The 24035-nt window shown below is 36.4% G+C and overlaps 1 protein-coding gene across 2 annotated transcripts in view; it reads left to right on the plus strand.

The window, feature by feature from the left end:
• The window catches only part of GLRA3 (glycine receptor alpha 3), a 95374-nt gene that overhangs the window by 43906 nt on the left and 27433 nt on the right, over positions 1 to 24035 (plus strand). For both annotated transcript variants that reach the window (XM_074822791.1, XM_074822792.1), the window contains exons 4-6: positions 5935 to 6158; positions 9073 to 9155; positions 21053 to 21190. In XM_074822791.1, the coding sequence (XP_074678892.1) occupies positions 5935 to 6158; positions 9073 to 9155; positions 21053 to 21190 (445 nt within the window). The remainder of the gene's footprint in view (positions 1 to 5934; positions 6159 to 9072; positions 9156 to 21052; positions 21191 to 24035) is intronic.

Consider the following 24035-nt stretch of genomic DNA (forward strand, 5'->3'; position numbering starts at 1 on the left):
ACACAAATTTGACGTGTCAATTAAAGTTAAGTACTCAGCGATCAATTTAAATCACAGTTAATTTCTCTTTAGCTGCTATGGTAAATCTCTGACAGATTAGTGAGTTACAGTTAATGGTGGAGCATGGAGTCTGTTGTAATTTTTTTTCACTCATTAATTAATCTGCCATACAGCATAGATATATGTACTACTCTTGCTGTAGTTCAGACCTGGAATAATGCAAAGATGTAATAAAAAATTATTTTCAATAATAAGTCATGCCAGCGAAAAGATCACCAAAGTTTATAAGCAAAAGGATGAGCCATTTCCATTCAGCCTATATATATATTGACAATTAAGGATGTTTTCGTCCTTAGATTTAAAAGGTTTTCTCCCTCTAGTATTTATCTTTTGACATATTTATGGATGGCAATGAAATCATCAAAAAAGTCATAATACAAGTCCTTTGTATTACTGGTTTAAAGAAATCAATCTTTTCCTGTCTACTATCATAGAACTGGCTATCCTGTCTAGTTTTTATTATCCTTTTATGCACTTTCTTCTATATATTCTTTTTCTGAACATGCAAAACTACAGATGGATAAATAATACCAGTAATCATGGAATTACAACTATTAAGCATGAGGAAATACAGGGGAATCCTTCAGATTATAGAAACTATATTTACATTTCTCAAATGTCAGTGTGAATTTCAAGGGTCCTCTCCTACTTTGATTTTGCAATGACATCGGTAACCTGCATGGAAAATGACTTACCAATTTGAGGGACTTATTTAAATTTAAATATTTGAGTTTCTATACTAGGGAAATTTCATCAAAGGCGTAATGAAATCATTAGCTGAATAGCTTTTGGTCCAGCCTGAAATTTTCATATATGTAAGGGAAAGCTAAGGAAACTCCATCAGTTTACCCAATTAGGTTACCTAAAGTGCAGCTGTCATGCTTAGGGCCAGTGTACAAATTTAAAATGGAAAGGTGTTATTACCACAAAGTACTACTATGCCACAGGGCATTCTGTCTAATTCTACTATTCAAGGTGGCAATAAAAGCACATCAAGTTCATGTTTTTCAGAGACTGAGATAACAACTTTAGAAAATCTCACCAGTAAAAATTAAAACTATTAATGTGTTCTGTAACATAGCAGATTTTCATGTACAGCAGTGAGAAAGAGAAAGCAAACATGAGAGAGAATACAACTATTACAACCTGTATCCATCAAGTCCCCCCATGGTACTACCTTTCTATTAGTATAACAAAAGCCAAAATCATCCTTCACTTTTTGTGACATTTTGTCTGATGTTTTTCTAAAGTAAAAAAAAATTAATCACTTCTAGCTATGGTAAACCAGGAAAGCATACATTACAAGAGGAAAACTCATCTTTGAAACTGTGAAATAAAAAAGTTACTATTATGTTTTTACTGCTGTTCCATAACAGTAACGAGTTTAGTACTATACTAGATTGTGTAGCACTCATCTGGTTCAGAAAATAACCATTTTCTGCTTAGCTTTCCATTTTATCTTCCAGTTGTGGAGGTAGTCATAAGTCTAACTTTTTTTTCCACAGTATTGCATCAAATTTAAAATATTAAAGGCAAAATCCCTAAGGGCTTTTAATTAGCCATTGCAAGCATCCTGTTTAACAAATTACATCAAGAAGTCAAAGTATACTGAAGATAAAATGCATAAGGCAACCATAATATTCTGTAGAACAGAGGCCAAATATGTTTCTCATTTACCCAAGAAACAAAATGGAAAATTAAGTGACATATGCTCTACAACATTACTTTTTAGGTTGGTGTACCAAGGATGTTGTGCTGAAGTATGAAACTATTCATTCTATTTCACTGGCAGCTGAACACCTGATATCTTGGGGGGCAGGGGGGAGCATGGAGTGGAGAGAGGGAGGAGAATGATAACACACACATACAACTGTATGACCAAATAGTCTCATTCCTTATGGGGTGATAAACAAATTCAGTAAAACAAATAGCCCATTATAGTTACAAAATTATACTTTGAAGTGGCTCTTCAAGACGTTGGTTACTCTTTTAGGCCAGGATTCCCTTGGGTCTTATTATTCTTCACTTCAGCCTTCATGTGAGCAGCTCTGTGATATCTTCTTAGGAACAGAAGATCATATCCAGCTTTCATTACAACAAAGTGCCATAGTTATCAGATGAAAAAAAATTATTCACAAGAACAATATTTCTCATAGTGCCTTCAAAATTACTCTTAACAGTGTTCTTGGAAAGTCAATGAGATTTCCATGTTAAAATTTTACAGTGAGCTAGAACAAATAAAGCAAGAACCATTTGACTACGTTATCAAAAAGACAAGTCTAGATTTCACTTAGATAGGTATATTAGTCAAAATTATAATAGTATTTGGAACTGCAACATGTAGAGTTCTGGAAGAAAATTAATTTATGCATGAAAATTTGATTATTTGGTTCAAATTATAGCATTCAAAAATTATGAGAGCAGGTGATATGCATTGTTCAAATGAAGGGCATATTTTGGAAATTTGCTTTTATATCTCTCTCAGATCTAGAAGGATTCTACATACAGTGCATATTTAAAACGCATTAAAGAAACCAGTGAGAGTTAGGCAATTAATATCTTGAGGATTTGTGCAATAGTTTCCATAAAGCAGTCTAGCTATATTCTGTATGTTATGGGAATATAGCTCTATCTGTATCAGTATAATGAAGAAGAAATCAACATATTCAGTGAGTATTTTATGTGCTGGAAATTGCTAATCAAAATGTTTGTACTGGAGTCCATAATGGCCTCAGCCTCAGCATGGATAGCAAAGAGCAATTATCTGATCTCCCAATTTTTATTTTATTGAGCCCTATGAAGGTAATGAACAGTATTCTGACCTCTGAGAAAGTTCACCCTGTGGCTAAGGGTTTTGAAGGACAGTGGTGCAAGTGCAGACTCATAAAGCAATCTCATTTTGTAGAACCAGGGTACAGCAGCTGTTCAGACAATGGCAGCCTTGAGGTTATAAAAGTGGCTGTGGAAGTCAACACAACTTAAATGATGATTTTTCTCTCCCCTCAAGGAGTGTTCCCAGCACAGAGTAATTTGAGTTAGGAATCACCCCTCTGGGCAAGTAGCACGTGAGAATAGTAATCCTCTTCTAGGAAAACAAATCAGTTCTGGCAGTTTAATTCTGGTCTCTGTGCTTGCATCAAACAACCCTACTTGTTTAAAGCAGTTAAGCCTTATGCTCACAATGTGTAATTATAAACTGAGACGATGAATACTTGTCCTTCCGACAATAGCAGTCAAATGTATCTCTTTCCTTTTGATAGATCAGGAATTTTTTTAGTGACTAATGAGAGCCAATTTAAGTCAGACTTTTCAGGGGAGAGAACAATGAAAAATAGCTTCAGTTGCTTCAGTTAAAAATTTAACTAGGATTTTTTTCATCTTAAAGCTGAAAACAATTTAAACCAATAAGCTTTAGGCAAACTGACATACAGAACAGCTTAACATAACCTAGAACAGATATGTCTATTTGTCTTCCTCCATTTTTCACCTGTTCTGTCTTATAAGAAGTCCCTTACTCTATAAGTAATCCCATTCATATACTCACCATATTCTACAGAGAAAAATAAAATAAATAGACATACTTCAGGTTATAAAAATTAAAACGTAAAGCTTGGGTTTGGCTGAAGTGCAGATGAAGTCCTGAGAGCTGCAATGCTCACACCCAGTGCCCCAGGTTTAGAGCTGTTTCCTTCGGTGCAAGGATTCCACTTAAGACAGGCAGTAGAGCCATCACTGCTCCCAAATCCTGCTTCTTCCTGGCCTTTTGCTTGTAGACAGGAATTTGGAAGGGGAACTGGTGCTATGTGGTATTTGCGATATCATGCAAAAAAATAAGGTTATTTCAGGGGATATTATGTCCTCTTGCTGCATGGAAGACACCAAAAGCTCAGTTCTGTGACCAATGAGGCACAAGCTTTGAACAATGATGCACAAACTTGTCTAAGGGTTTTGGCTTACTTTAGAAAAAAAAAAATTTAAAAAAATAGCTTGTTTCTACATCTGTGAAGTACAAATCCCTCCCTCCGTTTTCATCACGCCATGGTGCTAATTATGAAAATTACCAAGAGCTTCTCTTAAGAACTTTTTATGGTTCTTGAGACTGTCACTAGCCATGATGAAAAAGAAGGGAAATTTCTTGCAGTCCTTTTCTGAAAGGGGGTGGTAACAAATTAATTAGCAATTTTACTTTAAAAAGCAATTGATTTACAAATCCTATGCACTTTTCACTTGGCATTTAATCTTATATGCTTCCATTTGGCCAAAGACCCTTTTTCATGTTTGCTGAAAACAATAATCTGAATTAATCTCATTCTCCAGGTGTAGTTTTCCACTTACTGGCTTTGTCTTGAAAATTTATAAGTTTATATGAATATAAAATCATCTTCTGGGACTTCCTCTATATGATATGAAGTATTTTCTGATTTTCAAGAAACAAATGCTTGTTAAGCATGTTTTTACCGTATTTGGCTACCCTTATTCAAGCTGAGTAATTAAATTGACCAAAACAGCAGGATGCTGAAGATATAAAAAACTATTTATCATGAGTAAATATTGCATAGTGAGGTTCCTGTTGCCCTTTGTTACATCTCTTGGCTTGATTCTCACAATTGGATGGCTGCATGTTCCAAGTTTCATAAGACCAGATATTGACACGACACTGGAATTTTAACAGTACTGACAATTTCTACATCAGTGGAGTTTAACGAGTTGTTCTAACCACTAATAACTACTACCCATAGTTATTGACCAACTTGTATTGCTCAGTCTTGAACACTTCATTTCCTGTTCTGACTCAAAAAGTTTTCTTTTTTAAATTAATTTTCATTGGTTTTTTTAGCAATAAACAAGCGAAGTTATATTACTTCTGTTACATTCAGAAGAGTCATGTAAGCTCTGACAACCAGCTCCCATTTCCCCTCTGCACCTAACATGTCTTTGTTTCTATTTTATTATCTTCTTTCATTACTGCAGTAGTGCAAATAATGAGGAAAATCACGTTATGACCAATAAAAGTATACTCCCTATGTCTTTACTCTCAGTGTCACAGTTCTCTCAGTTCTTGATATAATGTAATGAGATGCTAACACTTTTATTTAAAAACAATTACTTTCATCTTTCAGAGTGGTAAAGTTTTAAGAATGTGTCCAGCCATAAATACAACGTTGTCTCTGACAGAGAGTATATACAACTTCAAAATGACTTCCATAAGTTTGAAGCACTCCACTTGTCTTTTCTATAAAAGCACCCTTGATTAAGACAGGACTGTCTGTAGGAATTAAGGTGACTCCACTTGCACCTAAGCTAATTTATCATAAGGACTTATATGATCTCCACCATATTTGAACAGAGGAGGAACGTATGTCCTCCTCAGACAGCTATATGGCAAGTTACTGCTCACACAAATTTCAACAGGGAACTGAGGCACAGAAAGTCTTAGTGGTGCATCTAAAATACATAAAGATTAGAGAGAGAAAAAAGAAATTAATTTAGTTTCCCTTACAGTGGGACAGATTCTCACTGCCTAAGAGAGGGAAGTGGGAATGCCCCCACCAGGAGATGGGCAGAAAACTCTTTTTATGCTTCTCTCATTTTGAGTTCAAGACAAAGCTGCTGTAGGGGTAGAGTTATATGGAGTTAAATGAACTGTACATGAAGGTTGGATTTCCTTAGTTTGGGATTTTTTCAATTGCCCTGAAATGCATATTTATTCTTATCTATTGTGTCCCCACTAATACAAATAGGTATCATGCTGGCATTCAGCTAAGTAATTCTTTTGTCATCCACAGATGGACAGGGGATTACATGGCTAAGAAATGAAATAAAAGGTAAATCCCTATGCTTGATAAAGCTTTGCCTGTTTTCTCTTTCATTCAGGATTACCGAGTGAACATCTTTCTCCGTCAGAATTGGAATGACCCACGCCTTGCATACAGTGAATATCCAGATGACTCTTTAGACTTAGATCCATCCATGTTGGATTCAATTTGGAAACCTGATTTGTTCTTTGCTAATGAAAAAGGTGCCAACTTTCATGAAGTTACAACAGATAATAAGTTGTTGAGAATTTTCAAAAATGGAAATGTACTTTATTCTATCAGGTGAGTCTCTAATCAAATTATTTTTTTCAGATAGAAGCTCAAAAGTGTACCTAAGAATTACTAATGGATACCTTCAGGTGCTAGTCATGCAGAACTATTACTAAAATAGTTGTGAGGTTTGAATACAGAACTTTATCGTCATTACTATTCATTGTTAATATTAAAATAGAAAATGATCCCTCATTTGGCATGCACATAGTAAAAGTAATAAAAGTATCTTAAAAGAGCCTAGAGGAGCTAGGACACTTGCACAGAGCAAATAATCCTGGAGAATTATAATATGAGCTGGCCTATGTGTGCTGTAGCCTCCAATGTCCACTGTTATTTCTTTTTCACCTTTTTGGATATTGCAGTTGCACTTCAACATAGAAACATGACCTGTTGGAGGAAGCATGGCATTTAAAGAATAGTTCATTTACTGATGGAGATGGAGAGAAAAGTGGAAAGTAAACTTTTGAAAGGTTTAAGAAGCTGTAAACAGCAATCATAAGTATTGACAAAATCTGGTTATCCTATTTGTTTTCTTTTCTCTTCTCCCCAGTTTCCTTTTATTAATACAGACATTAGTAGTCATTTTACCACTATCTTCAAAAACCTGATCTAATGAGAAACACATTGGATATGAGTATACTATTAGCCCCATTAGGCATGATATAGATTTAGTATTAATACAGTGACATACTTGTGCAAAATGTTACACTTTTCAAAACAAACATACCTCTTGTCCATTTAGTGTTTTGTTTTGCAAGTTTTTACGACACTGAATTAATGGGTAATTGGACTTCTTGAAGAGACATCAGGAATCTGTAAAACAGTTTGTATACTAAGAGAAAAAGAACACATTTGTGACTTGTGTGGATGTATCAGTGACAAGGGAGTCTCCTTCCTGTCTCCTTCCAGTGCAAGCGGGCATCATCTTGTCAAGCTTACACAGGGAGAAAGGGTTGGGTTAAAAATCCTGCAAGCATTTCATATACAAAAGGATGTTAGTCTCCCAGTCTGCGAATATAACCATTCTTCACAGTCACAACATGTATTCTGTCTCTAGAAACAGATGGAAAGAGAGTAAAAAGGATTCCTTATCTGGACCCAAGTAGAAAGTAGAGCTAAATCAATTATCTCCAGACTGTCTGAGTCACCCTGAGAGGCACTGATCGTTGTTCCACTCTAATCAGATAACTTTTCCTCCTTGCCCTACCCCCTCCAGATACGTACAACACAGAGTATAGACACCACCACTCAACTGACACAAGTTTGGATTGCAACTTCAGTAGAATTCAGACCAAGCTCATGGTCCCATGAAATGGAGGGAAAACCCAAACACGAAAAGTATTATAACATTAAACTATAAAAGCAAACATTGACTGTGATGAAAGCAGATGCCAGATAGCTCCTGTGTTTCTTATAGAGCCAGAAAGTTTATGTTGTCATGATTTAAGGACTATTACAATTTCTGAAACAGATTTAAAATCATACAATTGGCATCTAGTTAAGTTGCTATGTGAATTTGAGTCAGTTAAGCTTTTGATGAGGGGAGACATGTTAATTGCTAATGTGCTGATATTAAAAGAAAAAAAAATAACTTTTCTAAATTTGCTTTTTCCTTTCATTCCCTAATGTCTCCTCCTCCCCTAATTGCATTGGAACAATTCAGACAAGAAAATAATGAAAAGGTTTCAGTTCCTGATTCAATGAATACTTAATACAAAATACTAAAATATTTACTGAAGCACAAAGTAAAGTCCAGGTGCCTCTTCTCTGAAATTACTTGCTATGTTACTAACCTACTAGTCAGATTTTGCATTTGGAACCACTTTTAATAGCATGGGAATAGGGCCTGGGTCTGAGTTTCCTCCTCAGATTGTCCGCCTGCAGCTCTGTCACTGAAGGCTAAACAGAAGTTATAGCAACAAAGAATCAAGAAACTTTGTATAGGGAAAAAGTAGGATAAAAGAAATACACAGTCATACCTGCTCCCTACTGCCCACTTCCCTTTAGCCCCAGTGCCAAAACCAGGGGAATGGGTTTAAGCAAGGGGGATTAGAGCACTGCCATTATAGAAAAGCCTTATCTGTAAGGAATTGAACTCAAGCCCGTTTGGTTTTTGGAGAATACTCATCAACTGAACTGATAAATTAATGTGGGGCAAAATTTTCACGCAAGATACTTTCTAGCAAGAAGAAAGGTGCAGTCACGATCCTGAATGATGAATGGATACCTAAACATGGCCAGTGAAGGAAAACATGTGCCTTGACCTCTTATATCCTTTTTTCTCATTCCTCTGAGAAGTATCACTCTAAAGATAAATTACTGCATTGATATAAAATGTAAAAATACCTCTTTTGTCTATAGGTTGCAAACTATTTCACAGGAAGTATCAGGACTAATGTGAAACAGCTGCAGTTCAAAATTCCAGCCATATTTCAGTCTACTATCGATAGCATAAAATGTTATCTTAAACCTTTGTGTTGACAATTTAAGCACCTTATTTTAGGACAATAACACATAAATTACTTTGCCACCATGATTTGCAGCTGACATCTGTTATGAAATTCTTGCAAATCTGGGTGAATTTTATGTCAAGGATTTGAAACACTGTAACAGTACAATAATTCTGCTGTAACACAAAAAAGCATGCTGTTGTTGCATTCTTTTAGAGTTCTTATAAAGTTAGGCAACCCTACTGAAAAATTTGTTTTTCTGAAAGTCTGTAATAACTTTTTTCCATATTGTCATACTAGGCTGAATGTGTGAAACTGGTTCAGCTAATATACATCCCTTTTGAGAGCTTTCTAAGGAAAAAATGTATTTTCTTCTCTTTCTAAGGACTTCCAGTGATTTCATGCATTCTTCCTGTGCAGTTCTATGGCATTTTTGTGGTATATTTTTAATACTTTTTTTTGTTTTCTTTCAGATTGACTTTAATACTATCCTGTCCAATGGATCTCAAAAATTTTCCAATGGATGTGCAAACATGTATAATGCAGCTGGAAAGCTGTAAGTTTGCATAATGTATTATCCTCTAAATTCCTTTGTAGGGATTATAACAGCTATGCAGGAGGTAGAAAGACCCCTTGTAGTGGTACAAGAACAAATTTTTAAAAAAGAATCCTCTATTTTACCAAAAGAATCTGTGAAACATACATGATTTTCAAAGGAAGAGATTCTTTCACCCTTACTTGTACTGAAAATCAACAGTTTTGTGTAAATCTAAAGTTACTACTAAACTTAAGTACCCAGTGCCAGTTTACCTTTATGCAAAATTTATGCATATGGGTTCTCACCATTAGGTCTTCCCTGTGTTCACACATACAAGGGGAGAGTAATATGGGAGAGCACAAAGGAAACATGATAATAATTTAAGGAAGTGCTTGTGGTGGTTTAGCCCCTGCCGGGGTCTGAGACCACGAGGCCGCTACCCCTCCCCCACAAAGGGAGTGAAATACAAAGCCCCAAGACTGAAATAAGGAAAGGTTTAATACAACAATGCAATAGCAACACAACGAACAATAACAATAACAATAACAGTAATAGTGATAGCAATGAACAGAGCAAAATAGCTACCAAATACAGCAGTGAGAAGCACGATGTACAAAATCACGTGTGCACCGCGCTCCCGTGCCAGGAAATGTGACGCGCCAGGATGTGACGTCCGCATGGTATCTGAATAACCCGGCTAGAGCTCCCCCCCACTGCTGGGGAAACTTAGCCCTATCCTGGTTAAACCAGGACAGTGCTTTATGTGAATATCCTGAAATTGATAATAACTTGGTGTCCTTAAAAGCTGGAAACAAGATTATATATACTGAGTCCCTGCTCTTCAGTCTCCTGCCCTAGCTCTTCAGCGTGCCTACATGTTATAGCTACGTATCTGTAATTTTTACCTAATCATCCTAGAAGTATCAGAGTATATACAGATGGCATGTATATTCACTATGTACAATTATGCTTCAAACAGAAAGTAATATAGTTTGAACAATCAAAAGTTATAATTTATAAAAAATGTGTTTAAAAAGTTATGAAATTGTTGCTTTAACACCTTCACCAAACTCAGCTGTATTTTTCCTCTCTTTCAGTCCTTGTGAGGACAGGTCATACAACAACTGAGCATTCTTGAACAAACAGGCATCTCTTTTGCTTTACAGAAACCTTGCAGGAGCTCACAATTCTCATAGACTACACCACATGGAACCAATACTTATTAGTTGAATAGCACTATAGATGTTCTACTGTATTTTCCAGCAGAACATTTTTCACCGAAGTCTTGTTTTTAATCATTCAGTTCAGTGGGAGTAAATTCCCTGCTGCACATTCACATAGTAGAGAGAGGCAATGTTCACAAAAGAGTTGAACAAAATACAAATGAGTGTTTCAACATCTTCTAGTTACAAAGAAAGATCCAATTTGATTTCATAAGGAAGTTACAAGTAATAAAGCTTTACCCATATCGCCTTGTCTAATTCTATTTTACCTGTAATTCTAGACATTGAAAGATAGAGACTACGGACAAAGTAGCCGGCCCGAGGCAGAAAATTCTGCAGCATGTGGGACCTCTGGGTATACCTACATGTCTGATAGCAGAATAACCAGTTAGGTTTCCAAGAACAAGACAGGAGTTCCCTGAAATGACTTTGGTATAAATCAAAATAAGATAGACACAGTGACATAATTTCCAAGCTCCTAGACCTTCAAGAGCAGGAATTCACCTGCCCCAAACCAGTTTCTCTATACAGGAATTATAGGATGGGAAACAGACACCTTGGAGCAGTTACAAAAAATATCTACATGCTGGACAGGAGAGTAACTACGTTAAAAAAAAAATTATTTAAGTCTGAACTCTGACCAATTTCCAAATCTTATAAAAAGGTGAGCAGAAAAAAATCGAATTCCAGAGTCTTTGGCTAAGAACATTCAGTCCTCTTTAAAATTATAGATAAAAAAAGGAAGATGGGTGCCTTTACCATTTTCCCAGGCTTCATATCAAATGTCCTGAGGTAAGAACTGACATAACCCTCAAAGCCTGAATCCATCCAAGCATCTCTAATTTCTAGGCCACAATGTCATACTCTCCTGTGGCTTCCTGGCTTACATTTTTTGGTGCACAGTGAGACAACTTAAGCAGGGGGATCAAAGCAGTAACCCTGGTGGTTAATGCACTGTCTAGGGAAGTGGAAAACATGGAGTTTCAAAACTAAGAACACAGTCCTCTCATGTCGTGAGTAAATTATCTGATCATCAGGCTGTGTTATAAAAACCAAAGTGGTTGCAGGAGCAAAACAGCATCAGGCATGCTTCCAGATGTTTCATTTTAAAATGATGATCATTGCTATTTTCTCCACTGACTGCCACGTTGGGTAGGACATTGTACATTTATGAATTTACAAGGCCCATTTATCTCACAGCTTCTTTAAATTGTATCTGATCTTGCAAGACTTGCTCCTGCATGTGTCACTAAGCAAATTAGACTGTTTCTAACAAATCACTCATCTTTTTCCTACTGATTTTACCACCAGGTTGCAAAGAAAGGCTGACAGTTACTTATAAAGGACAGATCACGGGTTTTACCTCTGCTATAAAGTAATTATTTTCTTTGGTACTAGATACTTTCCCTCAATATTGATAATGCTGCTCCATCATAGAAAAGTCTAGGAGGAAAATTCATATATAGCTTTTCTTTCCAAAAGATATTTTTATTTTTAGCCAGCTCGTGTCATTTTTTTTTTCCCAAAGTCAGTCTAAGCAGCTGGATTTACCCCTACTTCATTTTATCATGAAGTGTCTGAAAAATATTTAAGTGGAAATGTCTTCTATTTTTAAAGGATTTATTTTACCAAATGATTTCTTAACTAGAATGAGTTGCTTTTGTAAAGTTCTTTTTGAAAGGAAGCAAATGAAAATGCACGTATGAAATAATCCCTTCTACATTTCTATGCCTTATATCAGGGCAGCCTATAGGCATGTGAGATAATTTTAGTTTTATTCTACTTCAATGGGATACAAAGAAATGTCAGCTAAATACACATTTATTTCTGTGGCCTGGCTCCCAGGAAATAAATGTTTTTCTTTCACGTGCTAGAGCTTTTTGTCTCTCTCATTTTTAACTTTCACTTTTATCTCACAGCATTCCTTTATTCATATATTACAATTATAACTTTATGTGACATTCAATATTCCTGAATTTTCAACAAATAGTGAAAAGACTAACTCAATTACAAAAGAGGTAATATACTATGAAAAGCAACATATGTAAGGGAGGAAGCACATGCTCACCTCTTAATTTTATTCTGATGCTTATTGTCTCTCATAATAAACAATGACCTTTTTTTTATGATTTATTTTTTTATTGATTTATGGAGGCTTTTTAGCCTTTCTAAGAAATCATCCTCCTATCTTCTGGATTTTTAGAGAAATTCACTCCATGCTGCATGATGCTGTTACCTGAATAGTACAGTTTCTTTCTTCCCAGTCTCTAAATGGGAGACTGTGCAAATGGAAAGATCTGTAAGCAGGCTACAGCAGTACAGGCTACTGCATTACAGAAAATGATGTCTGCATTTTATCTTTCCCACAACAGCACAAAGACACCATAAAGAAGGATAATAGAACCGGAGTGTATTTCTTATCTGCCAGGGAACCTCAGGTGTCTACCTGAGTGACAGTAATTATGGACACACTAGGTCAATGCCTGCCTATGCCTGGAAGTGTGGAAACCATACCTCTTCTCTCCATTTCAGTAGTACAAAATTGTCAACCACTCATCCTATGGTTTCTACTCTGCAGATGGGTGACTCAGCCCACTTGTGCGTATCTGAAGTGAGACCTGACACACAGCTACAAAGAGCTAGACATTTGTAGTGTTCAGCTCCCAACCAATGCAGGATGAAAAGGCAGTAGTAAGTGTACAACTGCTGCTGAACCCACAGAAACTAATATAAAAGCGACAGCTGAAAATCTATAGGCTTCAGCAAGGAATATTAGGTTTCAGAGATATGGTAGAGGGCTGGACCCGAAATGTTATCTTCTCCGAAATTCAGGCGAAGAAGTATAAACCTGTAACTCCCAAGCGAGAGATTCCATCAGAATGACTTAGAGGGCAGTGCAAGGAGCAGACCCTTTGCAAAGCAGCTTAAAAGTACATAGAATAAAATCCTGCTTTCTTGTAGCTCCAGCATAAATTTAGCCTCGAAATGCATCACAGCTGATTTTTAGTGCATAATGTATATTAGCAGAATTTATTCTAACCTCGAGCCAAAACCAGATTTGTTAGCTCTGTCATACCTTCCCCCTGCCATGTTGCTTTGAATTTAGGGCACAATTCAAACCTCTGCCATGTTCTTAGGAACAGTAATGTGCAGGCAGTCTATCCTGGAGGCACACCGTTGGGATGCCTAACAGAAGAGTTGTGAAATAACTCTAGTCAACATGACTATAGTCCTTGCCTCAGCTGGATACCTAAAGAACTGCTTGGTTTGCTGAATAAATCCCATGTTGCTCTTGGACCTGTACCTTACTAAACATTAAAGACATGAGAATAAAATTTAGATAAATCACTGGGATTAAAAGAACTATAAAATAAATGTAATGAAACCAAACTCTCTTGTACAAAAATGCTAGATATTCAGCTCAGTTGTTTCATGCCATTCATGTGTTTATTTATTGAACAGGAGGAAAAGAGTTAGGTTTTAGTATGCTTGTAGGTATTGTAAAATGACACAAGGGAAGCATGGCATTCCTGGAATAAAACAGAATGAGTAGAAAATTCACAAGATATATTGGTATTCAGCTGGATCTCAAGTTTGCTCAAAAATGTTATTCTTCGTGTCTTGGAATTGTACTCTAAGGGGGGTTAAAAGGAAAGAACTTAGCAAATAAGACTGTGTCAGCAGAAGTAAAAAAGGGGGTATCTTGGAATTGCCAAAACAATTGTGGAGTCTCTGAAGGTACAGGGGAATTGCTTGCCTTGAATAACAAATGTTTTTCTGTAATGATGTAGTCCTTGGACAGCCTGGAGAAAAGATGATAATACTTTCAAGACACTTTAATAATTCTTCAAGACAAACTTGTCTTGCCTATGAAATTACAGGTTTTTAATGCCTACAGCTGATATTGACTTAGCTAAAATAAAATCTTCATACTCTTAGCATGCATGTATACAACGGATATAAATAGCTTGGTTACAATAAATTCTATAGAGCCATGTAGACTGATGTGAGTTGAATGGAACCGTATTTGTTTAAGGCGAGCTTTGTTCCCTTACTTTCAAAATTGATTAATTAAATAGCTATATTTAGTATTAAGATTAATAACAGTGCAAAAAAAACCCCACAGAGACAATCTACCCTTTTCTTTCAGGGACCTCATATGTGTTAATAATGTGTTGATAACAACTTGTCAAAACCATTTTTTAAAAGATGATTTTCTGGGAAAGCTGACTGAAACCAAGGGAAAAGCTTGATTTTTCTCTTTTCCAGACACTATAGTTACCCTTGCTACTTAGAAATATTTCAGCAAGATTGCATTCTTTTTCCCTACAATTTTTCCTGAAACCTGTAATTGCTGAATGCTGAAAATTTTCACTCTAACTAGACAGTTTTCAGTGTTGTCTAAATGCTAGAGTTAGGATGTCTGTCTGGTCCACCTTCTGGTTTTGTATAGATTAGATTAATTAAATAGACTATCACTACAGTTTCATTTTATTTGACGTCCAGATATTCAAAACTTTGCATCACCTATTCCAGGCACGAGTCCTAACAACCACTCTTTATCCAACGGGTTATCTTTTTCACCTCCTCCCTCTGTATGTGTGATCAAACAGAGTTTTACTTTCAGTTTTTCACACTTATCAGCAGCTCTGTAACAGACCATTTTCTAAAGAAAAACTTCTGCAGGCCAAATCCAACTTCCCCAGTTGTTTCTGGTCCTCTGCATTGCCAGTTAATTTTAAATTCTGTTTAGTTTGCTAGTTCTTCACATTTATCTCAGGCAGAGGTCTGTCTGCCAGTACATGCTTCACTAGCTGATTACCTGGAGTGACTTCAGGCTCCTAAAAACGAGTTGTCTCTTTAAAGAGAGCTTCTTTGCTGAGAAGCTACAGTGCCGCGCATACACACAGTTCTTAAGTTTTCCTGAGAAATACTCCCTCTGGCAAACTTCTCCTGGGATGATAGCCTTGTCATACAGTTACCAACAATTTATCATCTGCTTTTGTATTACAGATGTGCAAGACCTCAGAATTTGGGTTAATAGAGACAATATTAATGTAACCTAATCAGCCCTGTAACTTCTGAACACTGCTGTTCAATGCAACAGTGTGTTTTTCTGTTCTTTCCAGTCTTATGATGACACCACTTAGATTTTATGTGATCAATAATATCTTTATAGAATTAAGTAAGAGAAAACACGTGGAGAGTAGCCAGACAATAACAAATACATTGTAAACTGCACTCTACTTCAGCCACAGCAGCTGGTTTGCCTCCTGTAACACACACACGATTTGGCACTTCTACTTCCTTTCTCAACCATCATGCGTTTACACCCTGCAAACCCAAACCCTAGAACATTGCATTTCAGTGACAGAAGTCCTTACTAATCCACCTGATTTAATTTAGGTTGGCCTGGTCCTGCAGACCACTATAGTAGATGATAGCCTCCATTGTTTTCAGCTATTTTTGTAATATAAAAGGGTCACTTTTTCCACCAGCAATGAAAAAGTGAGCTGCGCCCTCATATACTAACTAGGTCAGTGACTAAGTGTCCTTTTTTCAACACTAAAATGTAGCCACTAGGAATTTCCTCTATAACACTGTGTTTCCCAATCACCAGTAATAAAAAATATCTGGTAGAAATTTGTAAGCTACCAAAACCACCTAATAGTCAAAAAAGAAAAACCCCTTTGTAGTTAGAGTCTGAATATCATGTTGGGCTGTAGTAAATACAAATAAGTAAGAGATATATACATTCTGCTCACAAAGCAGCAGCAAGAGATATATAGTGAGACTGAATCAAAAATTTACAAATAGGAATAGCCATTATGTAGCAAAACTTTACCCTGAAAGACAGGTGTGATCGGAAATAGACTCACAGTTTTTTCTTCCAAACACATAAACTGGGACTCCCTTTAGGCATGCACACCACATTTCCTGTGGAAAGCAAAACACAGTGAAAGCAAGTCACAGAGAGAAAACATCTTACACTCAAGTCTTATCCCAAGAAGTCGGGATTCAAGAGCTACACACTTATGTCTACTACAGAATAAGCTCCATACATCTGTAACAAGAGTTAATAAACATTTAAAGTTATGTGTAGTCGATAAAAGCACTCTTCTGATTTGGCTTTGCGTCATCTCTTTCTATACTCTTAGAGTTGAGTAGAAGGTAGTTGAAATTATTTCCCTAGACAAAATACAGTGCCCTCCTGGTAGAAACGTGAGAGGCATGTGATTGTCTTTGCTATTTTTGCAAATCTAAAACATAAATAAACTGCAAAACTCATCACTGCATTAACATTTGGCATGGGCTTCTGGGAAACAGAAAAGAAGGAGAACCTAGAAACAGGTATCCCCAGGGAGATAGGCCTTCTATAGTTGTGAATCCAAATTTGAAAAACTGCAAGGGATATGATTCCTCATTCTATGACATTGCTGTGAGTTTTTCCTCTACTTTCTCAGGGTCCTAGATTGTGCCAACTCTCCTGCCAGCTTGTTTCTGTGGATTCAGTATTTATGGACCTAACAGCACAATAAAGGCACCATTATCTTCCTTATCCCTTAGAATCCCTAAAGAGAAACATCTTGTTCTTTATAACTACCACATATTTCAGTGCAGTTCTCACAAGACACAGAACATATTTAACAATATAACACATACAGTGCAAGTTTGTACTGGTAACCACACATCTGTTCAGAACAAAGTCTTCACATTTCAATCCCACAGTCTACTGAGAAGGTGATCTGTTCATATAACCATTCTTATATCTATCCAACAAATTAGCCCTTTCTGCTAGTCATGCCATTATTCAAGAATATCAAGCAAAATTTGAGACCACACAAAGATATCAGTCTTACTGAATTTTACTATTTGGGTACTGCTGTATTCAGATCAATTATTTTTAATTACAATTCCGTCTTAGGAACACTCACCTTTAATTATGACCTTGATCAGTTAGATTGACTGGTGGTGCATAAACCTGGAACAAAGAGAGCACCATTACTCACTTCTCTCATCTGCCTTTTTTCAGATAAGTTGTTAATCTTATACAGACATGAAATAATTTACCTGTTTTCATTTTTATTCCTGTAAAACTCATTTCAGCAGTGGATGGACAAGTGTACTTTTTTCATCTAGATGGGTAAGGTAAATGCATTTTAGTAGAGAACTTCTTTGCTGCAGCATCTAATCATCTCCATTTTGCAAATGTAGGCCTCAGTACTGCAAATACATATGCATGGAAGATCTGTATAGCCCCATTAAACTCAGGCAGTGGCATCAGGATTTTAAAGTTATCCACATAAATCTAATACTGTAAACTTTTATGACTGGCAATTCTAGGATCCTAAATCTAAAAAATAACACTCTGCCCCCGAGGCTTCAAAAATTTTTATTACCAAATCTTACACTTCTCTTACTTGCTGTGCACTTAGCCCCCCACCCCCCATTGATAGCACTAAGCAATTTGGCGCCTTATCCATACCAGCACCATAAGTCTCTGCTCTGTTGTTGAGACTGAACTGTAAGGTAATTTCAAAATCTGCCATGATGCCTTCTCTTGCTGCTGGGAGCCCAGCCACTTCAATAAGGGACACTAATTACATTAATCAGCAGAGCTCCCAAAATTAGGGTGCTTGGGGACTGATTTTTAGGCTCATTGCATATCTAACACCATACACCTAAACTGTAATAGTGTATATACTACAGTATGGTAACCAATGACTGTTTTAAAGGGCCATTTTATAGAAATGCCTTTTTCCCCTTATGCACAGTGCACACAGTACCATGAGCATTCTGAGTGTTAAGCCCTGTGCTATTCAGCAGTCTTCTTCATAAAATTAATCAAAACCCAAAAATCTTTTCCTTTTTTGAGATATTAAGGAAGCTCAGTTAGCACAATTAGTATTGCTGTTCCTCCTGAAAATTGCCTAACACAGAACAATGTGGAGTTTAGTCCTTTTGCACATAGAATCCTGGGATGGGCCTAGGACATCAGCTGCAGTTTGTCCTTGCAAATTCTCTAATTCTGATTTATTTCTGCTGTTGACTAGATACTTTCCACTCTAGTCTTTCTTCCTTTTCTCCATGCCAAGAAGAAAGAATGATGCGGTAGTTGGAAAAAAGAAAGAGATCCTGAATTTATTTGGAGCTGTACAAAATAACGAGATATGTTCAGCTGAAAAATCAAGAATACCTGTCCTTGTTAACACTGCTCACTAAAGAAAATTTAGAGACAAATTTGTGTCATCAAATAGTTCAATATGCTTAAATAATTTATGTTTTCTCACTTCCCCAATTACAGGACTATTACAAGATTTGAAATTTCCCCAATTAAGTGGGCACATTTGATTGGGCCATGTATTTCACATTTAATAAAGGGCCATGCATTTAATAAACATTTAATTTAAGTTGATTTAATGTAACATACCCAGTGGAAATGTGATATATATTATACTATTTTAAAATTTTTTGGTGTAACATAAACTCACATCTCCATTAAGCTCCTCTATATTTTAAGACACATTTACTTTATAATTATGATCTTGACTTACAAAACTGAAGTTACAGTATTGAATGCTAAAGCTATATTTGGGTATTTAAAATGTAAACATAATAAAAATTAATTACTATCTCAGCATTTTGCATACACTGCTATTATTTTTAATAGATTGCACTATAGAAGAATTAGTGGGCAGGGTAGATCATAATCAAAATTAAAAGCATGCATTAGAGATGAATGAATCTGATTTAATGAAATACATTTTGACACAGCAGTTGTTTCTTGTCAGTGCAATGAGTTTTACTCACGGGATATCACTTCAAGCCATAATCTACATGCTTCAAATGATAATCTGCTTTACACATAACTGCTTTTTGTCTGAATTCATGCAAAGTTTGATAAGAGCTACATTTCCGATTTTTTATAGTTTATGGCATTTGATAGTGAATTTTAAGACTGGGTTTATGGAATGCCATGTATTTAATAAGATAGAAAAATAAGTGTTTGCTTGCACAGTTAATATATGCTTGTAATGACTCAAGTAATGTCTGATCTTAATTAAATACTTATTTAAAAGGATATAGTCTTATTTTTAGCATATTCCTCCAGCCCCAACAAAATACAAGCAGTCAGCCTGAGTGCCTGTAAATACCTTTTATGAAGGTACTCCCCAAAAGAAACATCAAGATTCTAGAAGCAAGGAGAGGTGTTGAAAATAGTTTTAAATTTATAATCTTAGCTTATAGGTGCATTCAGCATAGACAAATCAGAAAAGATGAAGTGTGTCTCAGATCTGAGGTCAGCATATCAGGGCATTATGACAGAATAGCATATATAGATGTATTCAAGGAGCAATGAATTCACTGAATATAAAAGGAAAGATTGATGCCCACACACCAAAGAGGTTATTTCCTTCACTGGAACTCAAAATTTCAACATTTGCAGGCAGACAGTTACTCTTAGCAAGTTCTGAACAATATACTTTGAACTGTAATCATTTATTGAAAGTTTAAAAGATATTTCCAGTTATCGGTAGGTTATCCTTAACCACTTGTTAGCATTTGACTAAAACAGAAAGGAAATATTGCAATGAAGCAAATTAGAAGAATTAAAGCTATATAATTGAGATGTAAAAATTAATCCTTTTCCTTCTAGTTCAAGCTATTATATGTGGCTCAAGTGTACCCTTGTTGTTCAAACTATTACAACAATAGAAGCTATCTAGTTTTAGATTTCATTCTTAAAATCTCACTTTGTCCAAATCTATTGGATTCTGAGACAGTCTTAATGAAACATGAATAAGAATAGGAAGCCTTTATTTTTTTTCATTTGTTATAACCAGGTAAAATTTATTCAGAAAAAAATAGAATAAAATGCCAGGGATATACTGGAAAGTTAATATATCACATATTCAGACGATATTCCTCAATGATATCCCATGCAAATATTTAGCTGACAGAGGGAAAGAGAAGGAAAAAGTACTTGCCCTTTACAAAGTCTGGCCCTTGATTAGTACTTCTGCTATGGCTTTTGCTGTTTTATTTAATCTTATACACACATGCACGAGGTACAGATAAGTGCAGAAATCTGAATATTAAAACTGAATGCCTTTTAAAACCATATAGGTCACAGTCAGCTAATATGAGAAGATTCAATCATTTTCCCTTGTTTTGTACCAGTTTAAGAGAAAAGTGTTTTTTCAATTCAACTAATACTTCACTCCTGCAGAAATTTTCATTCATTGTTCTCTTTGAAGAATTTGCACTTAACAATTCAAATTGACGTAAAGTCATATACATAACTTTGACAATCCACCATTTTAACTCAAATAAAAAAAGAGATCTGAGCATGAAGGGCCTATTTTATCCTTCATGGACTGGGGAGGGTAAGATTTTCCCATGCACCCAAGAGAAATGGATGTTTAGTTCGTTTTGATGCTTTTGTTAATTCCATTAATAGACTACCTGACCATTAAGATTTAACGAAAGATGCAAAACCTGAGTTTTTTTCTAGTTCAGTATGGTATAGAATGGCCAATAACACTTTGTGATTAACAAGTATAAGCAGAGCCCCAGTATTATCTCCTTTTTATGACATTTACTTAAATTATCACTATTTCATATGTCCCTGCTTTTCAAAGTTTGCAGCTGCCTTAGAGTTTATTTGTGGTTTTGTTGGTTTTTTTTTAGTTGGATACACAATGAATGATCTCATTTTTGAATGGCAAGAAAAGGGAGCAGTTCAAGTAGCAGAAGGTCTCACTCTGCCACAGTTTCTGTTGAAAGAAGAAAAGGATTTATGTTACTGCACCAAGCATTACAATACAGGTAGGAAAGCATATTAGTGATTAAAACTGGAAAGGTATTTAACATTTATTGTTATTTTGGAGAGGTGGGGTTTTTTTTTAAATATTTCCACTGAACTCAGAAGATTAAAATGTACAGGTGCACTGTGCAGGATAATGCAGTCTTAAATAACTGACACAACAAAACAAAAGTCTGAAGGCCAATCAAACTTCTGTTTCAGTGAACTGAAGAAAATACATCACTGAAATAATTCAGAAGCAATTCAGTTTTATTTTTACAATGGGTGCCATGACCACATCTACACTGTGGGATCTGAAGCACTGCTAAAATCCGAAGGTCCATAGGCTGTGCACTAAGCATGGCCTGGCTCAATCAGAAAAAAGGGACACAGAGTTGCCAAGCCAGCTATCCCTGCCCTAGTTCTTACAGCAAGGGGGCAATGCAAACATCCTGAAAGCATCCTTAATGTACAATGGCCAGGTGTCCAAACAAGACGTGGCTTTTCTGAGCTGAAGCCTTTGTAGAACTGTGATGTTTAGCTCATCATCTCTAGAATTATTTGAAAAAGGAGGGTCTTAACATTACTAATATAGTTATTTTTAGTTGTAAAAAATTATCTCAATAACTGGAAAATCACATAATAACCCTCAAAAAACCATGTAGCAAAGACTAAGAATGCATAGCTTTCATCTTCTCATGGGAAAAAAAAAACTAGAACTCCTTTAATCCATATTCTAATCCATATATTTTAATTTCTGCTCTCCAATATGATTTGTAATAGATTAAACATATTTAAATTTAAGTTTAGAACTGATTTATTTGGATTCTGCTGAAATGGCAGAAGGGATATAATTCAATAGGTGACATTCATAAGGAATGTCCTGTTGCAGTCAAAATTTAGGAAGAATGCTTTTCAACATTGATTAGTTTTATCACAGCTGACATACACTTTTACTGTGCAAATACATAGTTTTACATATTTACAGTTCTACTGTACAAATATATAGTTTTACATATACTTTTACTTAACATGCACTTTTACTGTACAAATACATAGAACCATAGAATGGTTTGGGTTGGAAGGACCTTAAAGATCATCTAGTTCCAACCCCCCAGCCATGGGCAGGGACACCTTTCACTAGATCAGGTTGCTCAAAGCCCCGTCCAACCTGGCCTTGAACACTTCCAGGAAGGGGGCAGCCACAACTGCTCTGGGCAACCTGTTCCAGTGTCTCACCTCCCTCATAGTGAAGAATTTCTTCCTTACATCTACTCTAAATCTACCCTCTCTCAGTTTAAAGCCATTACTCCTTGTGCTATCACTACATGTACTTGTAAAAAGTCCCTCTCCAGCTTTCCCGTAAGCCCCCTTTAGGAACTGCAAGGCTGCTATAAGTTCTCCCCATAGCCTTCTCTTCTCCAGGCCGAACCCCAACTCTCTCAGCCTGTCTTCCTAAGAGAGGTGCTCCAGCCCCCTGATCATCTTCTTGGCCCTACTCTGGACCTGCTCCAACATGTTCATGTCCTTCTTATGTTGGGGGCCCCAGAGCTGGACACAGTACTCCAGGTGGGGTCTCGCAAGAGAGGAGTAGAGGGGGAGAATCAGCTCCTGAGATCTGCTGGCCACACTTCTCTTGATGCATCCCAAGATGTGGCTGGCTTTCTGGGCCAGGTTGATGAGAAGCTCAGCATGCTAGTTCATGAGCTTCTTATCAACCAACACCAGGTCCTTCTCCTCAGGGCTGCTCCCAATTCACTCATTGCCCAGCCTGTATTTGTGCTTGGGATTGCCCCAACCCATGTGCAGGACCTTGCACTTGGCCTTGTTGAACTTCATGAGGTTTGCACGGTCCCACCTCTCTAAGCCTGTCCTGGTCCCTCTGGATGGCACGTCCCTTCCCTCCAGCGTGTCGACCACACCACACATCTTGGTGTCACTGGCAAACTTGCTGAGGGTGCACTCAATCTCACTGTCCATGTCACCAACAAAGATGTTAAACAGCACCAGTCCCAATACCGACCCCTGAGGAACGCCACTCGTCACTGCTCTCCAATTAGACACGAGCCATTAACCACAACTCTTTGAGTGCGACCAGCCAGCCAGTTCCTTATCCACCAAGTGGTCCATCCATCAAATCCATGTCTCCCCAATTTAGAGACAAGGATGTCATGCAGGATAGTGTCACATGCTTTGCACGCTAATATCTGGCTAATCCTTAAAATCTTTCCAGAAATGGAGATACATACCGTATTTCACTCAAACATCTGTTAATGATAATAATGAAATTAATATTATTCTTTTTTTCTTTTTACCATAATCCCTATGACAAACAAGAAAATTTTGTTTTCATTATTTTTCTCTGTCTCCTTTGAGATATACAGGCAACATATTCTTCCTTTTCAGGACTCTCCTGCTTTTGTACCATTTTAACATGTGCCTGTAACTGTACTTCTCTAACCTGTATAATGATATTAACAAATGAGACTTTGTGGTAGAAAGTATTCTAATTTTTCCAAAGTTCATTTGAATAATGTGATGCATCAAAAATCTCTAACCGAGGAATTAAAACATTACTGTGGTACTTATTCTGATATTGAACAGAAACCTGTTTTAAAATGTCAGAATTTCCAGTGATTTCCAAATATCTCTCCAAACATCTCATCCAAAGCTGAATTGTACTCTTACTCATTTGTCTAAGAATTTTCATTAGAACTGTCATAGTTTAAACCTTTTGATTTTGACTGAAACTTTGTTTTTTCAGTATTTTTGAGCCACTACTTTTTTCTTCATAACCTATGTCAAGCCTATTTAAGTTGCTACTAATTTTCTTCTAAGCAGAAATAGGAAAACATACTAGGCCTAGGT

Source organism: Strix aluco, chromosome 4 (genome assembly GCF_031877795.1).
Source record: "Strix aluco isolate bStrAlu1 chromosome 4, bStrAlu1.hap1, whole genome shotgun sequence".
In the NCBI taxonomy this organism is placed as follows: Eukaryota; Metazoa; Chordata; class Aves; order Strigiformes; family Strigidae; genus Strix; species Strix aluco.